Source organism: Oncorhynchus gorbuscha, linkage group LG09 (genome assembly GCF_021184085.1).
Source record: "Oncorhynchus gorbuscha isolate QuinsamMale2020 ecotype Even-year linkage group LG09, OgorEven_v1.0, whole genome shotgun sequence".
Classification (NCBI taxonomy): domain Eukaryota; kingdom Metazoa; phylum Chordata; class Actinopteri; order Salmoniformes; family Salmonidae; genus Oncorhynchus; species Oncorhynchus gorbuscha.
In genome coordinates this window covers 51,326,213-51,350,792 of record NC_060181.1, presented here as the reverse complement: position 1 = coordinate 51,350,792, position 24,580 = coordinate 51,326,213, and the positions used below count along the sequence as shown (strand labels likewise).

The 24,580-nt window shown below is 44.1% G+C and overlaps 1 protein-coding gene across 1 annotated transcript in view; it reads right to left on the bottom strand.

Annotated features, from left to right (window-relative positions):
• Positions 1 to 1,022: 1,022 nt before the first annotated feature.
• dnah7 (dynein, axonemal, heavy chain 7) overlaps positions 1,023 to 24,580 on the bottom strand; it is a 224,626-nt gene continuing 201,068 nt past the window's right edge. Inside the window, 4 exon segments of the mRNA XM_046362668.1 lie at positions 1,023 to 3,054; positions 13,396 to 13,499; positions 14,223 to 14,400; positions 23,135 to 23,287. Of these exon segments, the coding sequence (XP_046218624.1) occupies positions 2,848 to 3,054; positions 13,396 to 13,499; positions 14,223 to 14,400; positions 23,135 to 23,287 (642 nt within the window). The 3' untranslated portion in view covers positions 1,023 to 2,847.

The following is a 24,580-nucleotide window of genomic DNA, read 5'->3' as shown; positions in this document are numbered from 1 at the left end:
AAAGTTAATTTGTGGAAATGATTTCCTTCTTAATGCATTTGAGACAATCAGTTGTGTTTTGACAAGGTAGGGGTGGTATTCAGAAGATAGCCCTATTTGGTAAAAGACCAAGTCCATATTATGGCAAGAACAGCTCAAATAAGCAAAGAGAAATGACAGTCCATTCATCACTTTAAGACATGAAGATCAGTCAATCCGGAACATTTCAAGAACTTGTAATTTTTTTTTCAAGTGCAGTCGCAAAAACCATCAAGCGCTATGATGAAACTGACACTCATGAGGACTGCCAGAGGAAAGGAAGACCCAGAGTTACCTATGCTGCAGATGATAAGTTCATTAGAGTTACCAAGCCTCAGAAATTGCAGCACAAATAAATGCTTCAGAGTTCAAGTAACACACATCTCAACATCAGCTGTTCAGAGGAGATTGCGTGAATCAGACCTTCATGGTCGAAATGCTGCAAAGTAACCTCTACTAAAGGACACTAATAATAAGAAGTGACTTGCTTGGGCCAAGAAACGCAAGCAATAGATATTAGACCGGTGGAAATTTGTCCTTTGGTCTGATGAGTTCAAATTTTAGATTTTTGGTTCCAACCGCTGTGTCATTGTGAGATGCAGAGTAGGTGAACGGAAGATTTCCGCATGTGTGGTTCCCACCGTGAAGCATGGAGGAGGTGGTGTGATGGTATGGGGGTGATTTACTGGTGACACTGTCTGTGATTCATTTAGAATTCAAGGCACACATAATCAATATGGCTACCACAGCATTTCCCATCTGGTGTGCGTTTAGTGGGACCATCATTTGTTTTTTTAACAGGACAATGACCCAAAACACACCTCCAGGCTAAGGTCTATTTGAACAAGCAGGAGAGTGATGGAGTGTTGGAAAAGCATTCCAAGTGAAGCTGGTTGAGAGAATGCCAAGAGTGTGCAAAGCTGTCATCAAGGCAAAGGGTGGCTACTTTGAAGAATCTCAAATATATTTAGATTTGTTTAACACCTTGTTGGTTACTATATGATTCCATATGTGTTATTTCATAGTTTTGATGTCTTCGTTATTATTCTACAATGTAGAAAATTGTACAAATAAAGAAAAACCCTTGAATGAGTAGGTGTGTCCAAACTTTTGACTGGTACTATATTATTTATACTCCGGACTCCAACATTGGTCCACCTAATATTTATATATTTCTTAATTCCATTATTTTACTTTTAGACCTGTGTGTATTATTGTGAGTTGTTAGATATTAGTTTGACCAATCAAATCAACTTTGAAAAACATCTGATGTGAAAAGATCTAATGTGATTGGTCAAAATACCAATTAGTCTGAGAAAAAAATCAGAATTGGGCTGCCTGTGTAAATGCAACCTTATAGGGACATAACATGGGCAGTTTGAGCTACCAGGAAGTGACGTTGCAAACTAGTTGCAAAATTGCTGCCACCTCTCATTGAGTTACTCAAGTCAAACGCCGAATGGGTTACTGCAGGCTGCCATTATCTTTCTCTTGTGTGTGATTTTTTAAAAATAAGTTCAAGGACATACAGTACATCTGGTGCATTAGAAGCAATTATTGGTTCCATGATTGTTTTCGAAAAATTATTTTATTTACATGAAGATTTTTCCATTCACTATAATGGGGGGATCCTATTTTCTGCTAACATCTTCTGCCATACTGAGGTCGGCTTTAAACCTTTTAGTCCCAGGGTCCTTAGATTACTGATAAGCTTTGTGGGCACTATGGTGTTGAACGCTGGGCTGTAGCCAATGAAAAGCATTGGTGTTCCTTTTGTCCAGGTGGGAAAGGGCAGTGTGGAGTGCGATTGAGATTGCGTCATCTGTGGATCTGTTGGGGTGGTATGCGAATTGGAGTGGGTCTAGGGTTTCCGGCATGATGGTGTTGATGTGAGCCAAGTCATTTTTTAAGATTATTACTCATTTCACGTGATTGGTGATTAATTTATGTTTGTCTCTCATTAGAATAGATAGACTAGAAATGTTTTAACAATTTCATTTTTAATGTGAAATTATCCCTGTTGCACACAACAATCTTCCCTTCATCCCTTGTCACAACGGGAGTTATGGTTGATTTACATTTTTTTTTTTTTACTTCAACCCTGTTACTTTAATTGGCACCTACTATAGTATATTTTCTTAATTTAAACTCTTGAGATTGGAAAACATGTTTTTTTATGGATTTGAACTGTTGTTTTGTTACCAAATTACCTTAGCAAAAAAGGCACTCTAGTGGTGAAATGACCCATCTCTGATCACATTTGATTCTGCAGCGCTGCCCTCAGAACAAGATAGAATAAGAACAATCTGTGTTTGTATCTGTCATTGGAGAATTTGAAACAAAATTTGATTAGTTTAAAGAAGGTTTTGTTGCTCTAAAATGTTGCTCTATGTACAGATACATCATAGAAATTAAGAATTATTGTGAAAATGTAATGGGAATCATTGTTGGCAGACTAATCAAAATGTTGAAACACTCAGCTGTTGTGCAATCAGCTGTGTCGAATTTTAAGATTTTAAGGCTGATGTTCAATTATGTAATACAAGGCTATGGAAACATGCAAAGATTCAATGTCCAGTGCTTGTGGGTATAGAGGCGCTGCATCTATGAGGTTTTGGGCTCATCCTCATCACTTGTGCTTTTGTATATGCTTCCGTAGCCCATCAAAGTAAAATATCATTACAAATATTCTCAAATACAAATATTCTCAGCAATACATTCATGAAGCACTGTGTGGGAAAAGAAAACAAGCCAGAGAACATCCTTTTCATAACTCTTCTTACATAAAACTGGATAAATAGTAGATGCAAAACAGAGCATAGGGGAAGTCTATGCATTGAGCTGGCAAAGCAGCGCCACCCCTCGTCTGATCCAGTGCTCGGCGGGCACGTCCGAGTTGAGCGCCATGGCGATTACGTAGTTGGTGGAGTGGCCAGTGGTGGAGAGTGTGCCGCGGCGCTCGCCAGTCTTGTAGACGGGGGAGAGGTAGCACATACGCTGGGGGATGTCCTGCCTTTTAATGGGTTTCAGCCACATCTGGGGGGCAGGAGAGGGAAGAATGGATGGAGGAAAAGAATGGAGAGAGAGGGTACAGGCAGAGAGGGGGATTATGTCCACATGAGGATTAGGCAAGAAGACAATGACGAGGAGAAAAGACAAGGGGGGATAATGGTTTTAGGAAATGGAATGGAGAATGGATGTGAGGAAGAAAGTTGGGACAACATCAGAAAATTAAACAATTAAAACAGTTGGAAATTTGGTGACATAACATTTGATACAATAGTAGTGAGAGAATGAGTCCCTCAGGTACATTAGCAGGTCTGGTAAAACAAAAAGGGATAAACTGGAACACTCAACTTCTCACAAAAGTGAGTTTGTGAAATCCTCATCCAATTTGATAGCAGGAGCTGCTGGATAGATTTGCATTTCAAATCTGACAGTGTTGTGTTTTCCCCCACAAATAATAAACACATTTTTAATAAAGTTCCGCTGTTGTCAAAACAAATTTTGATAATAAGATTGCCCTGAAATGTCGGAATATTAAAAAGAAAATGCTTGTGCATTATTCAACAGCCGGCATTGTGAGGGTAAAGAAGAAGAGGGGAGGAAAAACAACTGAGAAAAAGTACAAAGCAATCAGTTATACTTTGTCTGGGTGCTTCTTGCAGGAATCTGCCACTAGCAATCTATTTTAATGTCTTACTTAATACACTATTCATACACCATATCAAGTTGTAATTAAGAACCTTGCTCGAAAACTAGGGGAGGATAAGAGAGGACAAACTTTGTTATTCCGCTTGCCATGTTTGGGCTGAAATTGATGCGGCTGGGTGAGGCCCTGAGATAGAGCTTTGAACACAAAGCTGGAAACAATCCCCTGGGTTGAACAACGGAGCAGAATTTTTTATTCTGCCGTTTTTGTTGATTGTACTCTCCTTGGCACCTACAGGGTATTGTAGTCTGATAAAAAGAGCTGCCTCATAGGAGTTAAGACACAGAATATAGCTAGAATCTGCTCAGTTTTACTACAGTTGGGTCCACTGATACATGGGAAGATATTATCCCTCTCTCTCCATGCCCGGTGGAATTAATGGGAAAAGAACACATTAATCTTTATCCTCTGAAACCACTGTGAGGCTTATGTAAGTATAACGCTATGCATCGAGGGAAGATGGAGACATTGTCCTGACATGAAATGGAAACCCAGTAGATACTGAATAATTTGGAACAAACATCATCAGGATCTTAACACTTAGGCCAGGATTCAAACACACCGCACTGTACCACAAAAAGCTTAACGAAATCATTCTCTCTACTATTATTCTAACATTTCACATTCTTAAAACAAAGTGGTGATCCAAATGGACCCAAGACAGGGAAGTGTTACTAGGATTAAACATCAGGAATTGTGAAAAACTGAGTTTAAATGTATTTGGGTCAGGTGTATGTAAACTTCCGACTTTAACTGTATTTTACCCTATGACAATGTCAGTATTCAACAAATTATTGTTCATGTATACCCTTTAATCAGAAATCATTAGAAAGCTTAGATTCACAGCTATCCATCAGACACATGTTCAGATCGAATTAAGTTGGTGCCGAAAGACATGGCAGCTCTGCTTCTAGTTCCTAAGCAACCTTGCAGTATTTTTTATTATTTTGTGTTATTTCTTACACTATTAGCCCAGAACGTTTTTTTTGTGTTATTACATATAGCTGGGAAATAACTTTTTATTTTATTTTACGCCCTTTTCTCCCCATTTTCGAGGGGTATCCAAATGCTAGTAGTTACTATCTTGTCTCATCGCTACAACTCCCGTACAGGCTCGGGTGAGACGAAGGTCGAAAGCCATGCATCATCCGAACACAACCCAACCAAGCCGTACTGCTTCTTTAACACAGTGCGCATCCAACCCGGAAGCCAGCTGCACCAATGTGTCAGAGGAAACACCGTGCACCTGGCAACCTGGTTAGCGTGCACTGCCCCCGGCCCGCCACAGAAATCGCTGGTGCGCGATGAGACAGGGATACCCCTACCTGCCAAACCCTCCGTTACCCGGACGACGCTAGGCCAATTGTGTGTCGCCCCACGGACCTCCAGGTCACGGCCGGCTGCGACAGAGCCTGGGCGCAAATCCAGAGTCTCTGGTGGCACAGCTAGCACCTAGACCACTGCGCCACCTGGGAGGCCAAAATAACTTTTGGATATTAGAGCGGCAGTAACTGACTAGCATTCTGACCAGGAGTATGACTTTCCAGAATTGGATCCTTTGTTCGTACCTCCCAAGGCAATTGAACTTATCCCAGAGGCTACTGTAAGAGGGTTCCCGGCTGAGAAGAGGTATTTGGAGTGGACTTTAAGTTTGACTCAGGAGGCGTGCACACCATCTACAGCTTCCGAGTATATTACTCGCTAAAGTTCAGTCCCTGGACAGTAAAGTAGACGAGCTCAGGGAGAGGATCTCCTTCCATAGAGACATCAGGGACTGTAGCATACTCTGTTCACAGAATCATGGCTCTCTCCGGATATACTGTCCCTGTCCATACAGCCAGCTGGGTACCCATTAGTACATAGCGCAGACAAGAATAAAAAAACTCTCCGGGAAGAAGAAAGGCGTGGTGTATGTTTCATGATTAACTACTCGTGATTGTAATAACATACCGGAACTCAAGTCCTTTTGTTCACCCAACCTAGAAGACCTCACAATCAAATGCCGACCATATTACCTCCCAAGGGTATTATCTTCGGTTATAGTCACAGCCGTGTATATTCCCCCTCAAGCCGATACCACAATGGACCTCAAGGAACTACACTGTACTTTGTGCAAACTGGAAACCACATATCCTGAGGCAGCATTTATTATATCTGGGGACATTAACAAAGCAAATATGAGGACAAAGCTACCCAAATTCTATAAACACATTTCCTGTAGTACTCGTGTTTCAAAAACTCTCGTACACTGTTCCTCTCACTTCTGGGATGGCTACAGAGCCCACCCCCGCCCTCCCTTCGGGAATAAAATCACGACTCCATTCTTCTCCTCACTTCCCATAGGCAAAAACTCAAACAGGAAGTACCTGTGCTAAGGTCTATTCAACATTGATACGACCAATCGTACTCCATGCTTCAAGATGGTTTTGATCAAGCGGACTGGGATATGTTCAGGGTTGTCTCTGAGAATAACATTTACGTATACACTGACACAGTGACTGAGTTCATCAGGAAGTGAGTAGGGGATGTTGTTCCCACCGTGACAAAAAATGTGGATAGATGGCAGCATTCGCAAAAAACTGAAAGTGCAAACCACCGCATTTACTATGGCAAGGTGACTGGGAATATGGTTGAAAACAATCAGTGCAGTTATACCCTCCAAAAGGCAATCAAACAGACAAAACGCAAGTACAGAGACAAAAATGAGTGCAATTCAATGGCTCAGACATATGTGGCAGGGACTCCAGACAATCATGGATTACAAAGGGAAAGACGTTGCGGAAAAAGAAGTCTTGCTCCCGGACAAGCTAAACACCTTCTTTGCCCGCTTTGACGATAACTCAGTTCCACTGACGCAGGCCACTCACGAGGACCGTAGGCTCTGGTTCTTCATGGCGAATGTGAGTAAGGCATTTAATAAGCATGTTAACCCTCGCAGGGCTGCTGGCCCAGATGGCATCCCTAGCCATGTCCTCAGAGCATGCGCAGACCAGCTGGCTATCCCAGTCTGCTGTCCCCACTTGCTTCAAGAAGTCTACCATTGATCCTGTACCCAAGAACGCAAAGTACCCAAGAACGCAAAGGTAACTGAACTAAATTGCCATGTAGCACTCAATTCTGTAAACAAGGAAGTGCTTTGAGAGGATAGTTAAGGATCATATCACCTGCACATTACCTGACCACCCTAGACCCACTTCAATTTGCATACGGCCTCAATAGATCCACAGACGAAGCAATTGCCATAGCACTACACACTGTCCTACCCCACCTGGACAAGAGTAATACCTATGTAAGAATGCTGTTCATTTACTACAGATCAGCCACTAAGACCATTGTACCCTCCAAGCTGATCATTAATCACGGGGCCCTGGGTCTGAACCCTGCCCTGTACAACTGAGTCCTGGACTTCCTGACTGGCCGCCCGCAGATGGTGACGGTAGGAAACAACATCTCCACTACGCTGATCCTCAACACAGGGGCCCCACAATAACCTGTCAATGTCAACAAAATGAAGGAGCTGATCGTGGACTTCAGGAGATAGCAGAGGCAGCATGCCCCCATCCATATTGATGGGGCCACAGTGGACAAAGTGAAAAGCTTTAAGTTCCTCAGCGTACACATCACTGACAATCTGAAATGGTCCACCCACACAGTGCCTCTTCAACTTCAGGAGGCTGAATAATTTTGGCTTAGCCCTTAAGACCCTCACAAACTTTTACAGATGCACCATTGAGAGCATCCTGTCGGGCTATATCACCGCCTGGTATGACAACTGCACCGCCCACAACCGCTGGGCTCTCCAGAGGGTGGTGCGGTCTGTCCAACGCATCAACGGGGGCACACTACCTGCCCTTCAGGACACCTACAGCACCCGATGTCCCAGGAATGCCAAAAAGATAATTAACGACATCAACCATCCGAGACACGGCCTGTTCATCCCGCGAGGTCAGTACAGGTGCATCAAAGCTGGTACCGAGATACTGAAAAACAGCTTCTATCTCAAGGCCATCAGACTGTTAAATAGCCCTCACTAGCTGGCCTCCACCAAGTACCCTGGCAGGTAGGAGCGTAGGGCCAGTAACCGAAAGGTTGCTGGATCGAATCCCCAAGCTGACAAGTCAAAAATCTGTAGTTCACCCCCTGAGCAAGGCAGTTAACCCACTGTTCCCCAGGTGCAGATGATGTGGATGTCGATTAAGACTGCCCCCTGCACCTCTCTGATTCAGAGGATGCGGAAGACACATTTCAGTTGAATGCATTCAGTTGTACAACTGACTTGTTATCTCCCTTTCCCCTTAACTTACTCACTGTCACTAGCCGACCACCACCCGGTTACTCAACCCTGCATCTTTGAGGCTGCTGCCCTATGTACATAGACATGGAATCACTGGTCACTTTAACAATGTTTACACACTGTTTTACTAATTTCATTTGTATATACTGTTTTCTAGTCAATGCCATCCTATTCAACTATTGCTGTATATACATATATACTAAATATTCTATCCACATCCTGTCCATAATGTCTATACATCCCATCACATATATATATTCCGGACATTGCTTGTCCTAAAATGTATATATTTCTAATTTCCATTCTTTTACTTTTAGATCTGTGTGTATTGCTGTGAATTGTTAGATATTACTACAATGCTGGAGCTAAGAACACAAGCATTTCACTACATCCACAATAACATCTGCTAAATATGTGTATGCGACCAATAAAATTTGATTTAATTCTACACATTTTCAGGTTAACAGAACTTTCACCTTTGACCTCTTGGGTGCATATCAGAATTACCTGTATACATTACTTTAAAAAGGAAACCTAGATATAATTGAAACGTTGACAAGTGTTTCTGAAAGTTCATGAAATTACCTTTCAAATTATATATAATATGTAACTTATATATAAGGTTTTCATCAAGGATCTTGCTGTACATTATTCTGTTCATCTATCCCTCGATCCTGACTAGTCTCCCAGTCCCGCCCGCTGAAAAACATCCCCACAGCATGATGCTGCCACCACCATGCTTCACTGTAGGGATGGTGCAAAGATTCCTCCAGATGTGACACTTGGCATTCAGGCCAAAGAATTCAATCTTGGATTCATCAGACCAGAGAATCTTGTTTCTCATGGTCTGAGAGTCCTTTAGGTGCCATTTGGCAAACTCCAAGCGGGCTGTCATGGACCTTTTACTGAAGAGAGGCTTCCGTCTGACCACTCTACCATAAAGGTCTGATTGTTGGAGTGCTGCAGAGATAGTTGAGATAACAATCCAAATCATGTTTTTCATGAAATATGATGATATTTGGATGAAACCAGATCGAAGTATGAAAAATAACTGTTGCTTCTACATTGATAAAGTTTTATCATAAAGTTACTGGTTCCCACTCCCATGTCAAACACTTGGATTCAGGAGGTGGGATTAATAAAGGAATAGGGTGACATCACCATACATTATAATATACCAATGGTAGCATTATATTTGCTTATTTGCTAATGTCAAAGAAGGCATGATTGCAAAAGGGCATAGTTTATATAGCTAGATAGCTACTCTACTGGTGACAAAATGTTACTGTGTCAGCAAATATCATTAAACGTTTACAATATTAATCTATGTTTCCCCTTCAATCTGTGTCTGGTGTTACTGGTTAGCAAGGTCTTCAGCCAGGTCTTCAGCCAGCATGGAACAAAAAGGGGGAAAGGGTCATTTGAAATAATTTCACCATTCAAATAATATAAAACGTAGCCACTGACTAGTGGTAGTTAGACACTTGTAATGCCTAAGGTTATCTATCATCCCATCTGGCAGTGCCTGTCTTTACGGCATCAAGCCAGCTATGTTTGCCAGCTAGCCTCGTTGAAAATATTTTGCTCCGTCCTTGTCGACAACAACTCCATTCAGATTAAACAACAGCCTACCACTTTTGTTGGTCAACAATAACAACAAATGGCATGCATGAAACATGTGCAGGCAAAACGGTATGTCTTTTATGTGGCACACATTATAAAAACTACATTCAAAGTTTGTTGTTTTATTAAATTAAGAATTTATAACATCATGGCATATCCCTGTGTCATGCCCTGACCTTAGAGATACTTTTTATTCTCTATTTTGGTTAGGTCAGGGTGCCAGCTCCCTGCACTTACCGTGCTAAGGTTGTCATCTCTCCAGGAGATGCTGTGCCAGCACTATGTTCCAGACATCCAGTGCGCCTCCACAGCCCAGTACGTCCTGTGCCGGCTCCACGCACCAGGCCTCCTGTGCGTCTCCCCAGCCCGGTTCGTCCTGTGCCAGATTCACGCTCCAGGCCTCTAGTGTGTCTCCCCAGTACGGTACGCCCTGTGCCAGCTCCACACTCCAGGCCCCCAGCGACAGTCTGCAGTCCAGAGCCTCCAGCGACAGTCTGCAGTCCAGAGCCTCCAGCGACAGTCAGCGGTCTGGAGCCTCCAGCGACGGTTCCCAGTCCGGAGACTCCAGCGACGGTTCCCAGTCCGGAGCCTCCAGCGATGGTTCCCAGTCCGGAGCCTCCAGCGATGGTTCCCAGTCCGGAGCCTCCAGCGATGATCCATGGCCCGAAGCCTCCAGCGATGATCCATGACCCCGAGCCGCCAGCGATGATCCATGGCCCAGAGCCTCCATCGACGATCCATGGGTTCCCAGTCCAGAGCCTTCTGCGAGGGTTCCCAGTCCAGAGTCTTCAGCGATGGTTCCCAACCCGGACTCCCCGACGATCTACGGTCCGGAGTCCCCGATCTACGGTCCGGTTCCTCCGGCGACGATCCACGGTCCGGTTCCACATAAGCGGAGGGATCCGTGAGCGTAGCGGGGTCTACATCCCGAACCGGAGCGCCGCCGAGGCTAGATGCCCTTCCGGACCCTCCCCCATAGAGTCAGGTTTTGCGGCATGAGTCCGCACCTTTGGAGGGGGGGGGGGGGTACCGTCACGCCCTGACCTTAGAGAGCCTTTTTATTCTTTATTTTGGTTAGGTTAGGGTGTGACTAGGGTGGGTACTCTAGTTTTTTTTATTTCTATGTTGGCCTGGTATGGTTCCCAATCAGAGGCAACTGTCTATCGTTGTCTCTGATTGGGGATCATATTTAGGCAGCCTTTTCCCACTGGGTTTTTGTGGGATCTTGTCTATGTATTGCCTGTGAGATTCATTTAAATAAACATGTGGAACTCTACGCACGCTGCGCCTTGGTCCGACAATCTTTACATCAACGATTGTGACACCCTGCATGTAGCAATGTCACATAGATCATTCATTTAATTGAGAGAAAGCCTTTTAATTGTTAAAATAGGCCTATGATTTCTTCTCCTAAAAATCTATACTCTTCCCAGAATTAGAATATTAACGTCCGTTCGAATATTTGAAAAACCGTGCACATCCCTAATGCATTTACATTAGTATAAAAGGATAGGTAAAATCTGATTTTTGATTTGTCATTATGGTTCATCATGGTAATGTCTTTGATGACCCTAAAAATGTCAAGTTAATAGGCCATTGTGAAATAGACTTAAACAGGATTTAAATTAACAAGTAAAATCTGAAATCCTTGAGGCAAATTTGTTCAGCATGAATAAATGGACATACATACAATGTTGCTATAGGTGAAACGTGGCAATAGATACAGTTGAAGTCGGAAGTTTACATACACTTAGGTTGGAGTCATTAAAACTCGTTTTTCAACCACTCCACAAAGTTCTTGTTAACAAACTATAGTCTTGGCAAGTCAGTTAGGACATCTACTTTGTGCATGACACAAGTATTTTTTCCAACAATTGTTAACAGACAGGTTATTTCACTTATAATTCACTGTATCACAATTCCAGTGGGTCAGAAGTTGACATACACTTAAGTTGACTGTGCTTCTAAACAGCTGTCACGGCTTTTGAAGTTTCTGATAGACTAATTGACATCATTTGAGTCAATTGGAGGTGTACCTGTGGATGTATTTCAAAGCCTACCTTCAAACTCAGTACCTCCTTTGCTTGACATCATGGGAAAATCAAAAGAAAATCAGCCATGACCTAAAAAAAAAAGTGTAGACCTCCACAAGTCTGGTTCATCCTTGTGAGAAATTTCTAAACACCTGAAGGTACCACGTTCATCTGCACAAACAATAGTACGCAAGTATAAACACCATGGGACAACACAGCCGTCATACCGCTCAGGAAGGAGACATGTTCTGTCTTCCAGAACAACAGCAAAGGACCTTGTGAAGATGTTGGAGGAAACAGATACAAAGTATCAATATCCACCGTAAAACGAGTCCTGTATCGACATAACCTGAAAGGCCGCTCAGCAAGGAAGAAGCCACTGATCCAAAACCACCATAAAAAAGCCAGACTACGGTTTGCAACTGGACATGGGTACAAAAATCGTACTTTTTGGAGAAATGTCCTCTGGTCGAATGAAACAAAAAAATAGAAGAACACCATCCCAACCGTGAAGCACGGGGGTGGCAGCATCATGTTGTGCTTTGCTGCAGGAGGGACTGGTGCACTTCACACAATAGATGGCTTCATGAGGCAGGAAAATTATGTGGACATATTGAAGCAACATCTCAAGACATCAGTCAGGAAGTTAAAGCTTGGTCGCAAATGGGTCTTCCAAATGGACAATGACCCCAAGCATACTTCCAAAGTTGTGGCAAAATGGCTTATGGACAACAAAGTCAAGGTATTGGAGAGGCCATCACAAAGCCTTGACTTCAATCTTATAGAAAATGTCTTGGCAGAACTGAAAAGGCGTGTGTGAGCAAGGAGGCCTACAAACCAGACTTAGTTTCACCAGCTCTGTCAGGAGGAATGGGCCAAAATTCACCCAACTTATTGTGGGAAGCTTGTGGAAGGCTACCCGAAACGTTTGACCCAAGTTAAACAATTTAAAGGCAATGCCAGAAAATACTAATTGAGTGTACGTACACTTCTGACCCACTGGTAATGTGATGAAAGAAATAAAAGCTGAAATAAATCATTCTTTCTACTATTATTCTGACATTTCACATTCTTAAAATAAAGTGGTGATCCTAACTGACCAAAGACAGGGAATTTTTACTAGGATTAAATGTCAGGAATTGTGAAAAAAGGAGTTTAAATGTATTTGACTAAGGTGTATGTAAACTTCCAACTTCAACTCTATGAGGGTTTACGTTAGACTGCTTATAACACTGAACCTATAGGTCAATCGGCACCATTCTTTTTGACCAAGTTACTCATGGCCTCCAGTTTCTGTGTGCCAAATTAGAAAAAAAGTTACCAGTATATTCTTGAGTTATTTGACTATGTCAAAGAAAAAAAAATCCAAGAATAACAATAGGTTCTGCTTCGCTGTGAACCACTAAAAATAGTTTAAGATGATCTTTCACCCAGGAATGACAAGTCATTTGGCGGCAGGGTAGCCTAGTGGTTAGAGTGTTGGACTAGTAACCGAAAGGTTGCAAGTTCAAATCCCTGAGCTGACAAGGTACAAATCTGTCATTCTGCCCCTGAACATGCAGTTAATCCACTGTTCCTAGGCAGTCATTGAAAATAAGAATTTGTTCTTAACTGACTTGCCTAGTTAAATAAAGGTAAAATAAATAAATGTTTGTTGCAAATTTGCATGTGTATTGCTTAAGGTGTAAGTTGTGAGCTTGTGATGAGTCACTCACCACAGGCATGGCGTCATGTAGCACTTTGGGGTAGGACTCAGCCAAGAGCTTGGTCTTTCTGTCCCAACGTGCACAGTCAAGGTAGAGCCCATAAATGTACACACCTGAGAAACACACATACAATCAGATACATGATACCTAGCACAATACCTTGCACACCACCTGTTGACACACACGCATGCACACACACACCAGAGTACAATTTCAGCATGATGCATAATTTTAATATTGTACTCGAGTGTAACTGTGTCCTCCAATCTTGAAGCCAGTAGCATCATGGCAAACTGATGAAAGAGCAGCAGGGGACTGATGGAGAGGTTGCAGTACAACATGATACAAAATGTTTTTAACACATTTCTAACAAATTCAATGGCTTATTTCACATGAATTTAAATAATTTCCTTTGAGAGGGTGATGCAGGGCTGGGGACAGAGGGGAGCGTCCCTCTTTCTCTCCGTATCGATTTATTTTCTCTCTTATTCTCCAATCATTACCTTCCTCCCTTTCTTTCCATACTCTCTCTCTAGTCTCTTGCTACCCACCATTCGCGCTAACCTTTACCTTTCAGACTCTCTCTCCATCAACTTTCTCTCTCCCTTCCCACTTGCCCTCTCTAAAACTGCTCTGGATGTGATCAGGACAAACAGGAAAAGCAGGATTTTGGCTCAGGAATAGGTCAGTTTCAATGAATGGAGGAGTGTGTCAGAAAAGCAGGAATTCCTGATTAATCAGGAGAAATCACATCCCTCATCTCTTTCTCTACTTACCCTTTTACTTCTACCCGCCCTCTCTCACCCTTCCATCCCTCCACCCTCTGTCTGTCTCACCGTCTTCGGGGGGCTGGCGATACTCCTTGTCATCCAGCACCTCAAAGTCGAAGCCCAGCAAGTCGATGGGGATGGTGTGTTTGCGGGCATAGTTCTGCTGGCCTCCAGTCAGGAAGGCCTGGGTGAAGAAGAAGCCTGACATCCAGAATACTGCCGGAGTCCCGTGTTCATACCAGTTCTGCAGAGGGATGAATGGAGCACAGCACAAAGGCTTAATGCAAAGGCAAACTAAGGTCGGCGGCAATTAAAGGTTGATACTTTGCAAGTGCAGTATGAAAGTTTACCTACCCCCTCATGAGGTAAAGGTTTTCTGTAAAAAACAATAAAGGCAGACTGAAGGTCAGAAACAGCCTTGTCAACAGGAGCAACACAATATCCAACAGTCACCCCCTGCTAATAGTCAAAGTTTAAAGTACACTACTTGACCAAAAGTATGTGGATATGTGCTCGTCGAAATCTCAATCTGTCACCCTCTGATCTGTTTTAACCTGTCCTTGTGCTCGTCTCCACCCCCTCCAGGTGTTCCCCATTATCCCATGTGTATTTATATCTGTGTTTTCTGTCTCTGTTGCTAGTTATTCTTGTTTGTTCAAGCCTACCAGCATTTTGTCTCAGCTCCTAATTTTCCCTAATCTCTATTTTTCTCGTCCTCCTGGTTTTTGACCTTTGCTTGTCCTGACTCTGTACCCGCCAGCATGACCTGAGCCTGCCGGCAGTCCTGTACCTTTGCTCCACCTCTGGATTACCGACCTCTGCCTGACCTGACCCTGCCTGCCGTCCTGTACCTTGGCCTGTCGTTTGCCTGCCCCGTGGTTACAATAAACACTTGCACTTGGCTCTTACCTTGAAACCTGATACATTACCACCACCACTGGAACTAAGATGCCTAGCCCAAACCATGAAAAACAGCCCTAGACCATTATTCCTCCTCCACCAAACTTTACAGTATGTATTAGGACAGGTAACATTCTCCTGGAATCCGCCAAACCCAGATTCGTCAGTCAGCCTGCCAAATGGTGACGAGCGATTGATCACTCCAGAGCATGCGTTTCCAACGCTCCAGAGTCCAATGGCAGTGAGCTTAAAACCACTCCAGCGGATGCTTGACATTGTGCATGGTGATCTTAGGCTTGTGTGCGGCTGCTCTGCCATGGACAGCTCCCGGCCAACAGTTATTGTAATGAAGTTGGGAACTCGGTAGTGAAATGCTTACTTACACGCCCTTAACCAACAATGCAGTTGGTAAGAGATAAGGGCAGCAGAAAAATAATATTAGCCGGGCTATATACAGGGGATACCGGTAGCGTCAATGTGCAGGGGTACCGGTGTTGGGGTAATATGTACATGTAGGAAGAGTTAATAAAGTGACTATGCATAGATATAATAGAGAGTAGCAGCAGCGTAGGGGGGAGGGGTTCATGCAAATAGTCATTTGATTATATGTTCAGGAGTTTTATGGCTTGGGGTAGTACCGCTTGTCATGCGGTAGCAGAGAGAACAATGTATGGCTTGGGTAGCTGGAGTCTTTTTAGGGTCTTCCTCTGACACCGCCTGGTATAGAGGTCCTGGATGGCAGAAAGCTTGGCCCCAGCGAAGTACTGGGTCGTACCCACCACCCTCTGTAGTGCCTTGCGGTCAGAGGCTGAGCAGTTGCCATACCAGGCGGTGAAAAGGCGGGCCGAACACGTCCCCATTAATATCGATGGGTCTGTAGTGGAGCAGGTCGAGAGTTTCAAGTTCCTTGGTGTCCACATCACCAATGAACTGTCATGGTCCAAACACACCAAGACAGTCGTGAAGAGGGCACGACAAAACCTTTTGATCCTCAAAAGGTTCTACAGCTGCACCATCAAGAGTATTGCTTCACCGCCTGATATGGCAACTGCTCGACATCTGACCGTAAGGTGCTACAGAGAGTAATGCGAATGGCCCAGTACATCACTGGGGCAACGCTTCCTGCCATCCAGGACCTATACAATAGGCGGTGTCATGACGTTGGCCTGTTGGGGAACGTTTATGACCCCCATAAATACCTTTGCACTTTTCTTTCTCTCTACTTTATAGAGTTGACTATTGTAAAGCCTTTGTAACATAGAGAATCTGGTAACGTCGAAAGGTGGGAAACGTAACCATACCTCGGTAATCCAACCAATTGAAAATATGCGTTGGTACTTAATGAATATGATCTCAGATCAGTTGTTGTCTGAGACATTATGACTGATGACAGGATGACAAACTGTATCTTGGAAAGTCGTCACATTCTAGTTATCAGATTCACATGGAATTGTTGTGCAATTTAAATGTTTAAATATGAAACTATTTGTGAAAAAATGAAATGTAATTTTAGCTTCTTTACATGAGAGAACAGTTTGTCATAGAGAAACCATGCCCACTCAGAGGCCTCGCCCAAGTGAACAGACTTTGGTTATAAACTATGAAACATACCCTTCTTTTACCACTATATGAACCCGTTGACGAAAATGCAACTTTCTGTTCCGAGGACGTGAGGACGACGGTCCTACGTTAAAAGGGCTCAGAAAATAACCTAACGAAATTAGCATCGATACCTCCTAGCCGTTGAGTTAGCAGCAGCCGCTGTAAATGTGGGCTAGGAAAGGACGGACGACGTGTCCAGTCTAACACACACAACGATACTACAACGTAACCAGTTTACCACCAGAGACTTTCTTCAGAGGACAAGAGATCCCTGCTGGGCAACCCGGCCTCTCATCTACGACCAACCTATTGAAGCGCAGCTCAGAGTAAATATTCCTTGCATTTTCTTTTTCCAAATGGGTGGTTATTTAGAATGCATAAGATTCTGTATTTACGACAGCATAGCTTCTCCCTTTGTTACTCAGTCTTCCCCGTCTTTCATTCAAAACCCAACCCCCTCTCTTTGTGTAACCAGCCGTCATATCTGTTCTGTTTGCTAGGGAATATTTTCCTTTATGACATCATTTGTAATCAATGTACGATCCATTCTGTGTAGATGTAATTCTGTGTGATTATTTAGGTATTTAGTAAATAAAAAATGTAACCAAATGTTGTATTGCTGATTCAACTTGTTAGTCAGGGTTCGTGAAGATAACCAATAATTTACAACTTTCAGATGAGACTGAATAAAGTGACGATTAAATATTGACTGCTACTGATGTGAAAGATTACTAGGCCTTTAAGAGTTTGTTCGGAAGATAACAGCTCTATAAACATTATTTTGTGGTGCCCCGACATTCTAGTTAATTACATTTACCTGATTAGCTTAATCAAGTAATATTAATTACAGAGAAATTATTTTATAGAATAGCATGTCATATCACTTAATCCGGCATAGCCAAAGACATGACAGCGGTGTCAGAGGAAAGCCCATAAAATTGTCAGAGACTCCAGTCACCCAAGTTATAGACTGTTTTCTCTGCAACCACACGGCAAGCAGTACTGGAGCGCCAAGTTAAGGACCAAAAGGCTTCTCAACAGCTTCTGGCTCCTCAACCTCCAAACTCCAAGCATTAAGCCGGCTGAACAATTAATAAAATCGCCACTGGACAATTTACATTGACCCCCCCCCCTTTTAGTACACTGCTGCGACTTGTTGTTTATTATCTATGCATAGTCACTTCACCCCCACCTACACGCACAAATTACCTCAACTAACTTGTACTTGTATATAGCCTCATTATTCTTATTGAGTTACTTTTTATTATTATTTTTGTCATGAGTGAACAGGGAGTACAGGAGGGGACTGAGCTTGCACCCCTGAGGGGCCCCCGTGTTGAGGATCAGTGTGGCCGATGTGTTGTTACCTACCCTTACCACCTGGGGGCGACCCGTCAGGATGTCCAGCATCCAGTTGCAGAGGGAGGTGTTTAGTCCCAGGGTTCTTAGCTTAGTGATGAGCTTTGAGGGCACTATGGTGTTGAATGCTGAGCTGTAGTGAATGAATAGCATTCTCACATAGGTGTTCCTTTTGTCCAGGTGGGAAAGGGCAGTGTGGAGTGAAATAAAGATCGCATCATCTGTGGATCTGCTGGGGCGTTATGCGAATTGGAGTGGGTCTAGGGTTTCTGGGATAATGGTGTTGATGTGAGCCATAATCAGCCTTTCAAAGCATTTCATGGCTACAGACGTGAGTGCCTGTCGTTAGTCATTTAAGCAGGTTACCTTAGTGTTATTGGGCATAAGGACTATGGTAGTCTGCTTGAAACATATTGACAGGGAGAGGTTGAAAATGTCAGTGAAGACATTTGCCTGTTGGTCAGAGCATGCTTAGAGTACACAGCCTTGCGGCCTTGTGACTGTTGACCGGTTTAAAGGTCTTACTCACATTGGCTGCGGAGAGCGTGATCACAGTCGTCTGGAACAGCTGACGCTCTCATGCATGTTTCAGTGTTACTTGTCTTGAAGCGAGCATAGAAGTTATTTAGCGCATCTGGTAGGCTCGTGTCACTGGGTAGCTCTTGGCTGTGACTCCCTTTGTGGTCTGTAATAGTTTGCAAGCCCTGCCACAACCAATGAGCGAGGGGCCATTGTAATACGATTCGATCTTATTCCTGTATTGGAGCTTTGCCTGTTCGATAGCTTGTCAGAGGGCATAGCTGGATTTCTTATAAGCTCCCGGATTCGTGTCCCGCTCCTTGAAAGTGGCAGCTTGGTGCGGATGTTGCCTGTAATCCATGGCTTCTGGTTGGGATATGTAGGTACGGTCACTGTGGGGACAGAGTCGTCGATGCACTTATTGATGATGCCCGTGACTGAGGTGGTATACTCCTCAATGACATTTGACGAATCCCGGAACATATTCAAAGGCTGTGCGAAAAAAAACAGTCCTATAGCGTAGCATTCATGTAATTTGACCACTTCTGTATTGAGCAAGTCACTGGTACTTCCTGCTTTAGTTTTAGCTTGTAAGCAGGAATCAGCAGGATACAATGATGGTAAGCCAAATGGATGGGTGAGGGAGAACTTTGTGTCTCTGTGTGAGGAGTAAAGGTGGTCTAGAGTTTGTAGAAATGAGGTAAAAAGGATTTAAGTTTCCCTGCATTAAAGTCCCTGGCCACTAGGAGCGCCGCTTCTTGTTTGCTCATGGCCTTATACAGCTCGTTGACTGCGGTCTTAGTGCCAGCGTCGGTTTGTGGTGATAAATAGACGGCTATGAAAAATATAGATGAAAAATATATTGGTAGATAGTGTGGTCTACAGCTTAACATGAGGTACTCAAATCAAAATCAAATTTTATTTGTCACATACACATTGTTAGCAGATGTTAATGTGAGTGTAGCGAAATGCTTTTGCTTCTAGTTCTGACAAAGCAGTAATAACCAACGAGTAATCTAACTAACAATTCCAAAACTACTACCTTATACACACAAGTGGAAAGGGGTAAAGAATATGTACATAAAGATATATGAATGAGTGATGGTACAGAGCGGCATAGGCAAGATGCAGTAGATGGTATCGAGTACAGTATATACATATGAGATGAGTATGTAAACAAAGTGGCATAGTTTAAAGTGGCTAGTGATACATGTATTACATAAAGATGCAGTAGATGATATAGAGTACAGTATATACATATACATATGAGATTAATAATGTAGGGTATGTAAACATTATATTAGGTAGCATTGTTTAAAGTGGCTAGTGATATAGTTTACATCAATTCCCATCAATTCCCATTATTAAAGTGGCTGGAGTTGAGTCAGTGTGTTGGCAATAGCCACTCAATGTTAGTGGTGGCTGTTTAACAGTCTGATGGCCTTTCAGACTCTCGGTCCCAGCTTTGATGCACCTGTACTGACCTCGCCTTCTGGATGATAGTGGGGTGAACAGGCAGTGGCTCGGGTGGTTGTTGTCCTTGATGATCTTTATGGCCTTCCTGTGACATCGAGTGGTGTAGGTGTTCTGGAGGGCAGGTAGTTTGCTGGAGAGCCTTACGGTTGTGGAGGGAGCAGTTGCCGTACCAGATGGTGATACAGCCCGACAGGATGCTCTCGATTGTGCATCTGTATAAGTTTGTGAGTGCTTTTGGTGACAAGCCAAATTTCTTCAGCCTCCTGAGGTTGAAGAGGCCCTGCTGCGCCTTCTTCACGATGCTGTCTGTGTGGGTGGACCAATTCAGATTGTCTGTGATGTGTACTTAAAACGAGGAACTTAAAACTTACTACCCTCTCCACTACTGTTCCATCGATGTGGATAAGGGGGTGTTCCCTCTGCTGTTTCCTGAAGTCCACAATCATCTCCTTAGTTTTGTTGACGTTGAGTGTGAGGGCCCTCACCTCCTCCCTGAAGGCCGTCTCGTCGTTGTTGGTAATCAAGCCTACCACTGTTGTGTCGTCCGCAAACTTGATGATTGAGTTGGAGGCGTGCGTGGCCACGCAGTCGTGGGTGAACAGGGAGTACAGGAGATGGCTCAGAATGCACCCTTGTGGGGCCCCAGTGTTGAAGATCAGCGGGGTGGAGATGTTGTTACCTACCCTCACCACCTGGGGGCGGCCCGTCAGGAAGTCCAGTACCCAGTTGCACAGGGCGGGGTCGAGACCCAGGGCAGTGTGTAGTGTGGTTGAGATTGCATCGCCTGAGGACCTATTTGAGCGGTAAGCGAATTGGAGTGGGTCTAGGGTGTCAGGTAGGGTGGAGGTGATATGGTCCTTGACTAGTCTTTCAAAGCACTTCATGATGATGGAAGTGAGTGCTACGGGGCAGTAGTCGTTTAGCTCAGTTACCTTAGCTTTCTTGGGAACAGGAACAATGGTGGCCCTCTTGAAGCATGTGGGAACAGCAGACTGGGATAGGGATTGAATATGTCCGTAAACACATCAGCCAGCTGGTCTGCGCATGCTCTTGAGGGCGCGGCTGGGGATGCCGTCTGGGCCTGCAGACTTGCGAGGGTTGACACGTTTAAATGTTTTCCTCACGTCGGCTGCAGTGAAGGAGAGTCAGCATGTTTTAGTTGCGGGCCGTGTCAGTGGCACTGTATTGTCCTCAAAGCGGGCAAAAAAAGTTATTTAGTCTGCCTGGGAGCAAGACATCCTGGTCCGTGACTGGGCTGGTTTTCTTTTTGTAATCCGTGATTGACTGTAGACCCTGCCACATACCTCTTGTGTCTGAGCCGTTGAATTGAGATTCTACTTTGTCTCTATACTGACCCTTAGCTTGTTTGATTGCCTTGCGGAGGGAATAGTTACACTGTTTGTATTCGGTCATGTTTCCGGTCACCTTGCCCTGATTAAAAGCAGTGGTTCGCACTTTCAGTTTCACGCAAATGTTGCCATCAATCCACGGTTTCTGGTTTGGGAATGTTTTAATCGTTGCTATGGGAACGACATCTTCAACGCACGTTCTAATGAACTCGCTCACCAGATCAGCGCATTCGTCAATGTTATTGTTTGACGCAATACGAAACATATCCCAGTCCACGTGATGGAAGCAGTCTTGGAGTGTGGAATCAGATTGGTCGGACCAGCGTTGAACAGACCTCAGCGCAGGAGATTCTTGTTTTAGCTTCTGTCTGTAGGCAGGGAGCAACAGAATGGAGTCGTGGTCAGCTTTTCCGAAAGGAGAGCGGGGGAGGGCCTTATATGCGTCGCGGAAGTTAGAATAGCAATGATCCAAGGTTTTTCCAGCCCTGGTTGCGCAATCGATATGCTGATACAATTTAGGGAGTCTTGTTTTCAGATTAGCCTTGTTAAAATCCCCAGCTACAATGAATGCAGCCTCAGGATATGTGGATTCCAGTTTGCAAAGAGTCAAATAAAGTTTGTTCAGAGCCATCGATGTGTCTGCTTGGGGGGGAATATATACGGCTGTGATTATAATCGAAGAGAATTCCCTTGGTAGATAATGCGGTCGACATTTGATTGTGAGGAATTCTAAATCAGGTGAACAGAAGGACTTGAGTTCCTGTATGTTGTTGTGACCACACCACGTCTCGTTAACCATAAAGCATATGCCCCCCGCACCCCTTCTTACCAGAAAGATGTTTGTTTTTGTCGGCGCGATGTGTGGAGAAACCAGCTGGCTGCACCGACTCCGATAGCGTCTCTCCAGTGAGCCATGTTTCCGTGAAGTAAAGAATGTTACAGTCTCAGATGTCCCTCTGGAATGCTACCCTTGCTCGGATTTCATCAACCTTGTTGTCAAGAGACTGGACATTGGCGAGAAGTATGCTAGGGAGTGGTGCGCGATGCGCCCGTCTCCGGAGCCTAACCAGAAGACCGCTTCGTTTCCCTCTTTTACGAAAAGTCATTTTTTGGGGTCGCAGGCTAGGATCCATTCCGTTGTCCTGGGTGAAAGGCAGAACACAGGATCCGCTTCGCGAAAGTCATATTCTTGGTCGTACTGATGGTGAGTTGACGCTGCTCTTATATTCAGTAGTTCTTCTCGACTGTATGTAATGAAACCTAAGATGACCTGGGGTACCAATGTAAGAAAGAACACATAAAAAAACAAAAAACTGCATAGTTTCCTAAGAACGCAAAGCGAGGCGGCCATCTCTGTCGGCGCCGGAAGTAACTCATACCTCTACCTCAGGCGAGCAATACCTCGAGACTAGCTTAATATTAGACATTGCGCACCAGCTGTTATTAACAAATAGACACACACCCCCACCCCTTACCGGCCGTAGCTGTTCTGTCCTGCAGATGCACGGGAAACCCAGCCAACTGTACATTATCCATGTCGGCATTCAGCCACAACTCGATGAAACATAAGATATTACAGTTTTTAATGTCCCGTTGGTAGGCTGGTCTCGGATGGAGCTCATCCAAAAGTTCTGATATCCAGAAGCTATTTTCGGTCATAAGAGTTACAACAATGCAAGAAAAAAACAAGTGGTTAGGAGCCCTTAAAATGGCAGCCATCCCCTCCGGCGCCATTCTTCACTACCTAGGGGAAACTTCACACGGAGCATGTACCTGTAGGAACTTCAGTCTATCCAGGAAGTCATTGACGTAGCTGCCCAGGGGTTTGAGGCTGGGGTAGGACTTCTTTATCCACATGCCAGGGATACGACCTTTCAGAATGCTGTTCACCACCTCCTCCAGCTCACCAGACATCACCACCAGGCCCTGACACACACACACACACACACACACACACACACACACACACACACACACACACACACACACACACACACACACACACACACACACACACACACACACACACACACACACACACACACACACACACACACACACACACACACACACACACACACACACACACACACACACACACACACACACACAGAGAGAAACACAGTTAAGACAAGAGGTATAGCAATACATTGCAGATATTTTATTTTTTATTGAACTTGGCAAGTCACTTAAGAACAAATTCTTATTTACAATGATAGCCTACATCAGCCAAACCCAGAAGTTCGCTGGTCTAATTGTGCGCCGCCCTATGGGACTCCCAATCACGGCCAGTTGTGATACAGTCTGGATTCAAACCAGGGTGTCTATAGTGACACCTCTAGCACTGAGATGCCTTGCCTTAGACCGCTGCGCCATTCGGGAGTTATAGTGGGCTAGCCTAAATAATACATAAATCATAATACCCATACATACTGTATACACAAAGCGAAACACTAATTTCTTAAAGTCCTATGTACAGTAGGTATGCTGAACAGTGAACACTATAGCCCATCTCAGATCCAGGAAGAAGAGAGTCTCAGACTGTGGAGTGTAGCAACCAGGAAGAGATCCAGGCTTGTCCGTTTAGAACATCTCTCCAGAGATGTGACAGCCAAATAACGGGTACTTGAGAAAGGCTAGGCAAGAGGCTCCACTCTACTCAAATCACTGTCATCTCCCGATAACCCTACTCATCGTCCCGTTCCTGCTTTAACCCCACAGGACTGGAGCTTCATCTGAATAGTCGACTCGCTAAGACAGGGACTTAGTTCAAAACCTCTTCCAAACAGATTATAAGGGGTAACACACTCAGTGTGGGAACTCTACAGTGACATAACCCTAAGGAGGCTCCCTAGAGCTAGTGTTTGTCTCTGAAGCTATTACTAGGGCCCACTTAGACACAGAGGGTGCCCTCTCGAGTACCAACCTCAGTGCTGAGGCATTCACACAGAGTAGGATCTAGGCAGAGATGAGTCCAGCACTTGAATAGAAGACTGAAGAACACTAAATGTGTTCTCTCATGGGATGTATTGGCTCCATTGTTTATATTTTTCTTGTTTACGTTTATGTTGTTGGATTAGGCTTTGAGGGTCGCTTTAATCTAGTGAATTTATCATTTGAGCAACTTTAGTCGACAGGAATCGAATGCTTTTGAGCCCAGCTCTGCTTTTCAGTGGGGTAAAACAGTGGCTAGCCCTTCGCATTCAAAATATACTTCTC